This window comes from Denticeps clupeoides, chromosome 17 (genome assembly GCF_900700375.1).
Source record: "Denticeps clupeoides chromosome 17, fDenClu1.1, whole genome shotgun sequence".
Lineage (NCBI taxonomy): Eukaryota > Metazoa > Chordata > Actinopteri > Clupeiformes > Denticipitidae > Denticeps > Denticeps clupeoides.
The window spans coordinates 2,909,694-2,921,172 of NC_041723.1; the positions used below are offsets into that span (position 1 = coordinate 2,909,694).

An 11,479-nucleotide genomic window follows, 5' to 3' on the forward strand; every position below is an offset into this window, starting at 1 on the left:
TTCCAGTTTTCCAGCAGGAATGACGCTGAGACTTCAATTCCCACAAACCACCGCGGCATCCGGAAGGCTAACTTCCGGATAGACGTGGCTTTTAGTCGTGAGGTAGAGGCTGCTGCAGCTCATCACGCACCATGGTGAGTTTACTGACTTTATACTCACCGAAGCAGCAGCAATTGGGCGTTGCTGCTAGATTATTATTAATAATATTGATTGTGTTTATGAGCTGTATATATATGAATGCGTCTGTACTTGTGTTAAATAGGCTAGCTTTAGCATCGTTGGCTGACTAGCTGTCATTTCTGAATCGAGGTGATTGATTTGTTTCTGCTACACGTAATAAATGAACTTTTCCTTTAATTCAATGTAATTTTCGTTGTCTTCTTTTTTTAAGGCGCTTCATTTATTCTGTTATTCTTTTTTAAGACTTCGTAAGGTAACGTTTGCATATTAGCCTAATGTAAAACTGCACGGATGGCTAGGGAGTCACTATAAGGGGTACATTTTCTGAAAGCTCCACATAATATGTAATCATTATTATCATCATTAATGCATATATAAAATAAGTTATAAACAAGCAAGTTCGGTGGTTGGTCTGTTACACTGAAGCACTTGCTGTGCTACTTGGTCCTGCGTGTGAACCGGTTTACAAGCATTTCAGTATTTACATTTTACATTTACATTTAAGGCATTGGATTCATTCTGGTTCATTATGAATACAATCTGTTTATTCACTATGTTGTGGTTTCTATATATGTCAAACAATAAGTATTAAAATCCACCTCAAAAAGACAATAAGAGCTGTTTAAATTAAACACAGGAGCCCTCCGTGTTCGAGATGTTGATGTTCCCATCTGCCATGGACAAAAAAGGACGTGGGGTTCTTGCTGTGGGGTTATTAGTTCAAGGAGACAAACCAGTTGAATGCAGGAAGAATTTAGCCATGTAGAGGAAGCCTTTAGTTTGTAAAATCTTCCTCCCTGACTTTCTATACAGCATTTTTCCACTTTTTTCTTTTTTTTTATCGAATGCACCGTTTTAACTATTTGTTGCCTGGACTGTCTGTTTCAGGAGTTGGAAGCCATGACGAGGTATACGAGTCCGGTGAACCCGGCGGTGTTCCCACACCTCACCGTGGTCCTGCTCGCCATCGGGATGTTCTTCACGGCCTGGTTCTTCGTGTATCCTTCAACAGCATATAATGGCAAAACCAGCTTGTGGCTAAATTATCGGGAAGCACACTACCAGACGTTGCTTTAACTCCAGTGTTCGTAGATATGAAGTAACGTCCACGAAGTACACACGTGATGTGTACAAAGAGCTGCTGATCTCGCTCGTGGCGTCCCTGTTCATGGGCTTCGGCGTGCTGTTCCTGCTGCTGTGGGTAGGGATTTACGTATGAAGGTGAGCAGAAGGCCATTGAAGGGTCTAAAATGAGTTTCCATTCTGCCCGTTTTGCTTCACTCTGTTTGTTCTTTTGCAGATTTTGGAAAAAGTGGCAACATTCCGGTTTTCCCGCACAGAACAGCACCACAAATACTGGGTTTAGGGTTGGATTTCGCACTAATGGAGAGATCAGGATTTGGGTTCTTCATTTAGTAATAAAGATGAGGTTTCATAAGAATGGTGTGTATGACTTCTGTTTCGTTAATCCAGTGATTCTCAAACTTCTAATATTCCCCACATTAATTTTTTTTTTTTAAGTATGATATTATGTGCTGCCAAATGTTTTATGGGTCTCTTTCTACTTCCTTTTCTTTCTTTCTCCCCTTAGGGGATTGGGGTTTTATGTTCATTTGTTCTCATTGTGTAAGTTTATAAAATAATTTAAAAAAAATGAATTATGGGTGGTAGTAGCCTAGTGGGTAACACACTCGCCTATGAACCAGAAGACCCAGGTTCAAACCCCACTTACTGCCATTGTGTCCCTGAGCAAGACACTTAACCCTGAGTGTCTCCAGGGGGACTGTCCCTGTAACTACTGATTGTAAGTCAAAGTTAGAAGAGGGTGTTGGAGTGTTTCTTTAACTCTATCATTGCGATTGTGGTGGCCAGTGATGATGGCCATAAATGCCATAAATAAAGGCTCAGACTGAGGTGAATACGGCTGTGTGCGTTTGCCGCTGCGGTTAAGGGTCTGACTGAAAACGTGGGGTCCAGTTTACTTCCCCAAAATACATCAACAGTAGGGTTATCAGCATCTGCTTTGGTTCATTTAGAGACCAACTGTCTTAGGGTGAGGGAAAACCATGTGGAGAAACTTATATTGCCAAAGAATTGGAAAATGTGATGAGGGAGAACAACTGCAATTCTACAGATTTAATAAGCTTTCTCTGCACCATCTATCATCTGTAGTAGACGTCTTCTATCCCAGCTCTTAATTAGTCAAATCTAAAGAGTCCTCAAGTCGGGGCCATATTCTTACAGAAAAAAAAAAAAAAAAAAAAACACACGGTCGTGAGAACAGATCAAAGATTAATATCAGCACAACAGCATTTATTACTATTGAAATGAAATTATTTAATAGTATTTATTTTAACCATGATGCGTCACACACACACACACACACACACTCTTCCTGGTAAACACAGGACAGGTGCAGGAGTGTGGGCCATTTGTAGAATCTAAAGTCCCAATCCCAGATTACGGTTTGTGTTAAGAATAGATCCCTCACCGTCATACCACCCCACATTAGAGGGGATTTTTGGTATTAAACCGGCCAACCACAGCATAAAAAATAAAAAAAAAAAAACAGCCGTGGCAACTATTGCTTTGTTGCATTGATGTTTATTAAAATGGCCACTTGCTACATTAAGTAAAAAAACTAATTGGACCGCTCACGATCAGTCTGTGAACGCTAAACCTGCTGTTTCTATGTGCAAAATGAATACTAAGTGTAAGGCACGTGGTAAAATCCGAGTGATGGAAGAGCCACAGCCAGTCACCTTCACCATCATCAACCCCTGGTTAGTTCATACAGGGGATAAATTAAAAAAGTAAAAGGTCCACCGGGTCCATGGCTCCAGCTCAGCCATTTTAATCATCTGCCTGATTAAAAAATCCCAATTTTCCCCACACGGTGAACCGTCGCCTTGCTTACATCCAAATTTGATCAGACGCTGTTGCTTTACAAGCACACCCTGGATTAAAGAGGGAAGGAGGGTGGAATCTTGCTGTGAGGGTGTCTCTCATGAGTGACTCCCATGATTCCGCTCGTCCCCCTTGGCCGAGCCTCAGAGCAGGGCTTTCACACGGCGTCACGCGTCTGTGCTGCTCCTGGTGGGCGATGGCATCCATCTTGGCTCCGCAGCGAGTTTCCTCCTCACTGCCGCGCTCGGGCAAAAGCATCTCGGAGCCAGGCAGAGTCCTCGTACAGGCGCGGGTCGCCCAGGTACTCGGTGGTGCGTTTATAGAGGTAATAGTACAACACGGCGGCTGGAAAGACAGACACGAAGGCATTAAAGCAGGCGGCTTCGTTTCAGCCTCAACACAGTTTGCAAACACAGTCTTTAATTATCATTTCACCTTATTACGTTGTTCACGGTCACAAGGTCATGTGACCAGATGCTGAATGGGATCAATTCATCTTAAGGACATGAAGAGAGTGAAAGTGCTGGACAGAGTAGAAACCAGTTCCTCACCCAAGAACCACGGCATCGTCACGATCATCTACTCCACAGACGGCCAGTCATGGAACACTAGACTTAAAAGGTCCCCTGACATGCTTTTATATGGGTCTTCTTGGTCCCCTAATACTGCATCTGAAGTCTCCAGTCCCACAGTGAGATTTCCCGGGACGCGCATTTCGGTGTCCGTAGCTTTAAATGCTAATGAGGAGGAGAGAGGCGGGACGAGATGGAGACCTGCCTACAGCAGATAAGTGGAAATGACGTCATCAACACCATTCACCAACCGCAATGTTTTGCGGACAGGAAGTCGTGTCTGTGTTTTTCCAGAATAAAAGAATACATGAAGGGGGTGGATTCCAGATCCGGCCCTCAAGAGAACCGCGAAGCTCTCTTTACACCTATCGCCATTTCTAGCCACTGCAGGACCACAGACACTCGCATTCACGTCCAGCAACCTCACAAAGTGACGTTTTGCTGACAGACTATAGAACACGAGAGAGCGAGTTGTTGTTCTGGAAAGCGTAAGTAGCCACAGTGGAGTGCCGCCGGCTTGCTTACCAAGTCTCTGGAATACAAAGAGGACTTGGAGGCCATCTGTCCAAATGAAGCGATTGGACTCCATCCATCTGAGATTCTGCGCGGCAAGATCAACAACACAGGTGAAGACGAGGATCAAACCACAGAAACACACACACACAACACACACAGAGAGAGAGAGAGAGAGAGAGAGAGAGAGAGAGAGAGAAATTACCATGAGCCAACAGTGCAGGCAGATGCTGAGTGTGAGGTACAACGCCGACAGCATGAGCAGAGCCCTGAAACGCTCCAGCAGCAGAGACACCAGCCCCACCTGGAAGACGTAGGTGTTGAACATCATCAGGAGGATGATGATGACATTGAAGAGGATGGCGATGTCCTGGATTCTGTAGGGGGAAGGGGCGGATGGTTTAAACTCTACAGAATGGTCATCTACGGCCCTACCGGCATATCTGACCACGTGACTCACATGAAGAGAACCAGCTGGACGACGGCTGCCGCCCTGAGCAGCTCACCGAAGGAGTTGACGAACAGGTCATAGGTCAGCAAGGCCAGCTGCACCAGGAGCACCAGTGAGTAGTTGTTGGTCTGGAGCATCTCACGGCCGAGTGGAGCCCTGGGGGCCCGCGAGGAACCGCTCACGTCGGGGCTACGCGCAGGCCCTCCCGCCACCGGATCCCCGTCCTGCCATCTTCCGTACAAGCTCTTCTGAGTCCCATCGGCCGCACATCCGTTCCGGCGGCACCGAGCAAGTCGCGCTGGCAGCTACGGAGACGTCCCCGGGGCCTCGTCCAGGCGCTTAACGCGCATCACGACGACCACACGCCTCCGGGCTCGACTGCGGCGGGACACTGACACGGGTGCCGAGGTCACGCCTGTCTGGCCGTTACGTCGCAAAGCTGAGATTAAAGTTTCAGGACACGCATCTCGTCATCCAGGCCCCGTTTTTTTATCCTGTGGGGGCAACACAGACATCACTTTATTACAGAGATAATAAACGGCACGTCCACGCACACAGAATGATGGACAACTGGACACACAGCAGCTGAGAATATTAACAGCACTAAACAGATTCCTGGGAGGACAAATAAAGACGTAGACAACGCACAAAAAGACGCTAAGGGTGGAAGTAGCCTAGCGGGTAACAAACTCGCCTGTGAACCAGAAGTCCCAGGTTCAAATCCCACTCACTACCATCGTGTCCCTGAGCAAGACACTTAACCCCGAGTGTCCCCAGGGGGGGGGGGACTGTCCCTGTAACTACTGATGGATAAGGGCGTCACGCTTCACACTAGAAGACGACACTTTACGTGCAAGTCTGTAGGCGCCTATTCGCGTTAAAAAGCAGGTCAACACACCGACAGTATTAACGGGCCCCGGCGACAGCAGGCGGGATTACGGCCCGGGGCGGCTAATATGTTGATCGCATCTCCGCATCTCCTTGCTGATTATTAAAGCCCGGAGCCGCCTTCTGTCCGCTTGCGTGAAGAGGTTCGCCGGCCGCTGCCGCGCTAGCTAGCTAACTTAGCATAGCCCGTTAGAAACCGTGACTTGCATATAGATAAAGTTTTAAAATAACAATGATAAGGCCGAGAAAGTGCGTACCGTTTCCGTGACAGTAAAGTCGTTACCTCGAGTTAAGGTCCGCCACGGCGACAAGGGCGAAGACGCCGCCGCGCCTGCAGCCTCTCCCATGGCAACACGGCGCTGAAGTTACCTCCCTGTTCGCGGCTCCTTAATCCTCTGTTGTCCGTTCCACCTTAAACGCTGCAATACCCGCGTTGCGCCAGTAGGGGGTGCACTTCAGCGCGACAAGTTGAAGTTGAGCTTTAGTGTCATTTCAGCTATATACGGTACAGGCCAAAAGTTTGGACACACCTTCTCGTTCAATGTGTTTTCTTTTTTTTCATGACCATTTACGTTGGTAGATTCTCACTGAAGGCATCAAAACTATGAATGAACACATGTGGAGATATGAAAACATGTTTTATATTCTAGTTTCTTTGCTCTGATTACTGCTTTGCACACTCTTGGCATTCTCTCGATGAGCTTCAAGAGGTCGTCACCTGAAATGCTTCTCCAACAGTCTTGAAGGAGTTCCCAGAGGTGTTTAGCACTTGTTGGTCCAGCTCACCCCAAACCATCTGGATTGGGTTCAGGTCCGGTGACTGTGGAGACCAGGTCTCCACTTTTTGTTAAGTACATAACTCCACATGTGTTCATTCATAGTTTTGATGCCTTCAGTGAGAATCTACCAACGTAAATGGTCATGAAAATAAAGAAAACACATTGAAACGTTTGGCCTGTACTGTACATGTTAGATGGTAACATTTGAACATTTAGACAAGGTTACATACTGACATAAAGTGCACGTGTGCAACACAGACAAACTGGGCTACACAAGGTGCAAACAGGGGACACAGGCAGTGCAAGAATAACATTTAACAAAAAACATGTAGACAACAATGAGACAAACAGTGCTAAACAGGTGAAATGAATAATAAATAAATGTGCGTAGTTATGGAGCTAATATTATGACAAAACTATTTGAATGCGAATTGTGTTATTTATCAAAACTGAATATTATATGGGATTTAAAATAGCTTTGAATTTGAAATTATTTTACTTGAATACTGAACATTTTTATAGACATGTATTTTCAAACAAGGAATGTTTTGTTCTGAATTCTAAGACTGCAGATATCCAGTTTTTAAAAATACAACTTAAAGTTTTCAAGATGAAGAAGAAATTCGGAATATCAAATTAAATTTTCTAAAATTCAAACACAGAAATTGAGATCGTACAGAAAGTAGGTCAGAGGTCATCAACAGGGAGGCGTAGATGATCTCCGAAAAGTCGAACGAAGTAGAGCTGTAATAGTCGGATCCTTTTTAGGATTCGGCTCCCTCTGAGTCACTCACTAAACTGATCCGGGTGTGATGAAGCTATTGCAGAGTCTGGCAGTGAGGGCCCGAATACTTCGGGACCTTTTTCCGGATGGTAGGAAGGTAAAGAGTGCATGTGAGGGGTGTGTAGATTCCTTCAGTGCTGGTGGCTTTCAAATAGTCAAAATCAATTTTTTAAAAATCTATTTCAGAAATTAACATAAAGCTGTATATCAACAACAACAACATTTATTTCTTATATAGCCCAAAAATCATGGTGTCCCTCTGGTTCGTTTCATGCTATGTCCTCGTTTAGCAGTTGTCAGGAACCAGGATTTATTTGCTGGTCTCTTCACTGGGGTCTGCCAGTAGTCTGGGTGCTTGATTCCGTGTCTCGGAGGAAACAAACAGAAGCAGCGGCAGATGGTGGCACTGTACGACCAATACTGAAATATGTGGTTATAGTGGTATATTGGTGCAACGGTGGCCCGGTACCCTAACTAGGACAGCCTAACTAGGGTGAATTTAACTTTGTCTGTGTCTAACAGGGGGACTCTGTGATAAGCTGGACTTTATAATTGACACTGTGTCAAAGTGAAGTGAAAATGATATGATAATAAGATATGCATCCACTCAAAATTCTCAAAAAACTATTACAAATAACACCACTTATTACATGTCTGGCCCATAACAGTTTTCAGTGTAAAATTCACCTGGGAACTTTGCTAATACGCACAAATGTATGAGGAATATGGACCTTTCCAGGTAAGATTAATAGGCTTTAAAAGCTTGGGGCCACTGTAACAAACTCCCTTGTTTGGGGTAAAATAGGATGTGTAGAAATAATATCAGGTGTTACCTGTCTGGCCCAACACAGTTTTCACTGTAAAATTCACCTGGGAACTTTGATAATATACAGATTTTTGATGAATATGGACATTTCCAGGTAAGATAAATAGGGTTTAAAGGTTTTGGGACTCTGTAAACCCCCTTGTTTTACACTACGTAAAATAAGATCTGAAGAAATAATATAAGGTGTTACCTGTCTGGCCCAACACTCTTTTCAGTGTAAAATTCACCTGGGAACTAATACGCACACATGTATGATTCACGCTCAAGACTGTAGAGATGGCAGTGGACTTCAGGAGACATCCCACAATATTGCTTTACTTTACTTTACTTTACTTTACTTTACTTGGCAGACGCTTTTATCCAAAGCGATTTACAAGAGGAAGACACCAGCAATTCTCATTCGGTTTTCATTGCTCCCCCTCACCATATCAAGACAGCCCGGTGACTATTGTGGAGACCTTCAAGTTCCTGGGCACCCCCATTTCCCAGGACCTGAAGTGGGAGACCAACATCTCCATCCTCAAAAAGACCCAGCAGAGGATGTACTTTGTGAGGCAACTGGGGAGGTACAGTCTTCCACAAGAGCCGCTGATCCAGTTCTACACTGCGGTCATTGAGTCTGTCCTGTGCTCCTCCATCACCGCCTGGTATGGAGTAGCCACTAAAAGACAGACTACAAACCACAAGCACACACACTCGATTCCGGCAGCCCATCACTCCCAAACGAACTGAACGCATTCTAAGCACGCTTCGAGCTCGCTAACTCCCATCCTCCAGAGCGGGCTCCAGCAGAGCTGCATGACGTCACTCCCACCGTGTCTGTCGTGGACGTGAAGAGGTGCTTCAGCAGAGTGAACATCCGCAAGGCCGCCGGCCCAGATGGAATTTCGGGTCGCGTATTGAAAGTGTGCAGTGAGCAGCTGTCTGCCGTCTTTACCGACATCTTTAACACCTCACTGCAGAGCTCAACTGTCCCCATCTGCTTCAAAAACACCACCATTGTCCCGGTTCCCAAAAAGAACAAAGCCAGCTGTCTTAACGACTTTCGGCCTGTTGCACTAACCTCCATCACCATGAAGTGCTTTGAAAGGCTGGTAATGGGGCACATCTTGAGCATATTGAGCAATTTGCATATCGTCACAATAGATCCACTGATGACGCCATTTCATGGACAATCCACACCACCCTGGCTCACCTGGACAACAAGAACTGCTGCGCCAGCTGATCCAGAAGCTGTGGGCGCTGGGACTCAGTGCTACTCTGTGCAACTGGGTTCTGGACTTTCTCACCAACAGACCGCAGTATGTGAGGATCGGCAAGAACACCTCCACCACAATGCTCCTCAACACTGGCACGCCGCAGGGAACTGTTCTGAGCCCAATGCAGGACTCCCTGTTCACACACGACTGTGTGTCCAGAGACAGCTCCAACACCATCATCAAGTTTGCTGATGATACCACCGTTGTAGGCCTGATCAGCAACAACGACGAGACGGCCTACAGAAAGGAGGTGAGACTCTTGGCAGAGTGGTGTCAGGAGAACAACCTCTCTCTCAACGTCAGCAAAACCAAGGAGATGGTTTTGGATTTTAGGAGGCAGGATACAGCTCATCTTCCTATCTACATCAGAGGAGGTGCTGTGGAGAGGGTCAGCAGCTTCAGGCTCCTTGGGGTCACCCTCAGTGCCGACCTCAAGTCCTCAGAACACACAGCAGCGGTCACCAAAAAAGCCCACCAACGACTCCACTTCCTCAGATGCCTAAAGAAGACTGGGGTATCCACCTCTGTCCTCACCAGCTTCTACAGGTGCGCTGTGGAGTCCATCCTCACGGGCAGTATCGCGTCCTGGTACGGCAGTTGTACTGCTCAGGACAAGAAAGCTCTGCAGAGGGTGGTGAAAACAGCCCAGAGGATCACAGGCACACAACTCCCAGCAATAACAGACATTTACACCACGCGCTGTCTCAGGAAAACAAAGAGCACCCTGAAGGACCCCAGCCACCCTGCACTGTCACTTTATACTTTCCTGCCATCAGGCAAGAGACTCAGGACAATTCACACACTGTCAGGATTGCCTGCAGCTGGGCTCCACACCTGACTCCAATCCTGACGCCCCATAAATGCCGGATGTTTCCGCCCCTTCTAGATCTCCGGCATTTTCGTGAACTTCATTTGGCAACCGTGTGTATGTTTGTGATTTGAGTTCTGGCAATCGCCACACGCCTACGGGTTAGTTTCAGTTCTTTATTTACGTTAAACTGTTTTCGGCCACCGCGCCATTGTTTCTTTGAGTTTATTGTTTGTTTATGAATAAAACCCCTTCCCAACATGTCAGACCTCTGCGCTTCCTTCCCCCGTAAGTCTGTAGTCGTGACACACACACACATCACGATTCAGAAATAGTTTCTACCCCAGTGCCATCAGGCTATACAACACATAGTATGCACTGCACTGTCACTTAAATTATGCACAATCACTTTTTTTATGCAACGTAGATATATTCACCCTTCTGTGACTTATTTATTTATTTATTGCTGCTGCACTTTGTCTTCTATGTCTTCTATGTATCATATTCTATGTTCTTTTAGCAGAAGAAGTGAAGTGATTGTCACATGTGATACACAGCAGCACAGCACACGGTGCACACAGTGAAATTTGTCCTCTGCATTTAACCCATCACCCTGAGTGAGCAGTGGGCAGCCATGACAGGCGCCCGGGGAGCAGTGTGTGGGGACGGTGCTTTGCTCAGTGGCACCTCAGTGGCACCTTGGCGGATCGGGATTCGAACCGGCAACCTTCTGATTACAGGGCCGATTCCTTAACCGCTAGGCCACCACGTGGGAGAGGTTTTCAAGTAAGAATTTCATTGTTCTCTGTAGACTGTACTTTGTACATATGACAATAAACTTCAACCTCAACCTCAAGAGACAGGATCAGACTGCAGCTGACTGTACAGACAGCAGAAAGGATCACCAGTGCCCCCCTTCCCTCCATCCAGGACCTGTACCTGTAGGGATAATCATCTCAGACCCCTCACACCCTGGTCACAGGCTTTTTGACCTGCTGCCCTCTGGCAGACGTTATAGAAGCCTGCAGACCAGGACCACAGACACAGGAACAACTTCTTCCCCCTCGCCATCCGCCTCCTAAACAGCTGAAACTGTCACACTGCGAACCACCTTTAACATTGTCTGCACCTTATGTACACTCTTATGTACATTCTGTTTATAAGATTTAGATCGTCTATTATATAGTACTGTACATTGTTCATACCTTACAAAATACTGCTCATCAAGCATAACGTTTATGGCAAATGGCGAAAGTCAGAAATGTTTTATGAAGGAAAAGTAACACACCACGTCTAAAAACGTAGTAAAATTAGGCAACAGTTTTGATTAAAACTACATTTAATGTTATAAAACATGCAATGAGTTAGTGATGTTATCACTAAATATACCATATAACATAATCAACAAACTTAAAGTCCAGTTATCACTCATAGAACAAACGGCTGGTGATTCCATCGGCCTACACGCAGTCTCTCGTCTGTTCCCTCTTCAACTTGTGACAACATGTACAC

General features: G+C 45.9%; 2 protein-coding genes across 3 annotated transcripts; one reads left to right on the forward strand and one right to left on the reverse strand.

The window, feature by feature from the left end:
• The first annotated feature begins 61 nt into the window (after positions 1-61).
• Positions 62-1,621, forward strand: tmem258 (transmembrane protein 258). Its single transcript, XM_028958893.1, has 4 exons — positions 62-134; positions 1,069-1,178; positions 1,273-1,401; positions 1,481-1,621. Exons 1-3 carry the CDS (start codon positions 132-134, stop codon positions 1,397-1,399), a joined length of 240 nt encoding a protein of 79 aa, XP_028814726.1. The 5' UTR covers positions 62-131; the 3' UTR covers positions 1,400-1,401; positions 1,481-1,621.
• An 844-nt stretch (positions 1,622-2,465) lies between these two features.
• On the reverse strand, positions 2,466-5,919 carry tmem138 (transmembrane protein 138). 2 transcript variants are annotated; one of them, XM_028958700.1, is made up of 5 exons: positions 5,795-5,919; positions 4,633-5,117; positions 4,378-4,549; positions 4,185-4,260; positions 2,466-3,432 (listed from the first exon to the last, which is right to left on the reverse strand). In XM_028958700.1, exons 2-5 carry the CDS (start codon positions 4,758-4,760, stop codon positions 3,320-3,322), a joined length of 489 nt encoding a protein of 162 aa, XP_028814533.1. In that variant the 5' UTR covers positions 4,761-5,117; positions 5,795-5,919; the 3' UTR covers positions 2,466-3,319. The 2 variants fall into 2 exon arrangements, with proteins under 2 accessions (XP_028814533.1, XP_028814535.1); XM_028958702.1 differs by having other exon boundaries at positions 5,769-5,898.
• Positions 5,920-11,479: the final 5,560 nt, after the last annotated feature.

What these genes read in the sequence shown, in the direction of transcription:
- tmem258 (XM_028958893.1), top strand. An exon ending in TTCACGGCCTGGTTCTTCGT is followed by an intron (nt 1,179 to 1,272) that starts GTATCCTTCAAC and finishes CAGTGTTCGTAG; the next exon opens with ATATGAAGTAACGTCCACGA.
- tmem138 (XM_028958700.1), bottom strand. Translation starts at nt 4,760, where the DNA reads ATGCTCCAGACCAACAACTACTCACTGGTGCTCCTGGTGCAGCTGGCC. An exon ending in GTCCAGCTGGTTCTCTTCAT is followed by an intron (nt 4,550 to 4,632) that starts GTGAGTCACGTG and finishes TTCCCCCTACAG; the next exon opens with AATCCAGGACATCGCCATCC. An exon ending in GCCTGCACTGTTGGCTCATG is followed by an intron (nt 4,261 to 4,377) that starts GTAATTTCTCTC and finishes CTTGCCGCGCAG; the next exon opens with AATCTCAGATGGATGGAGTC.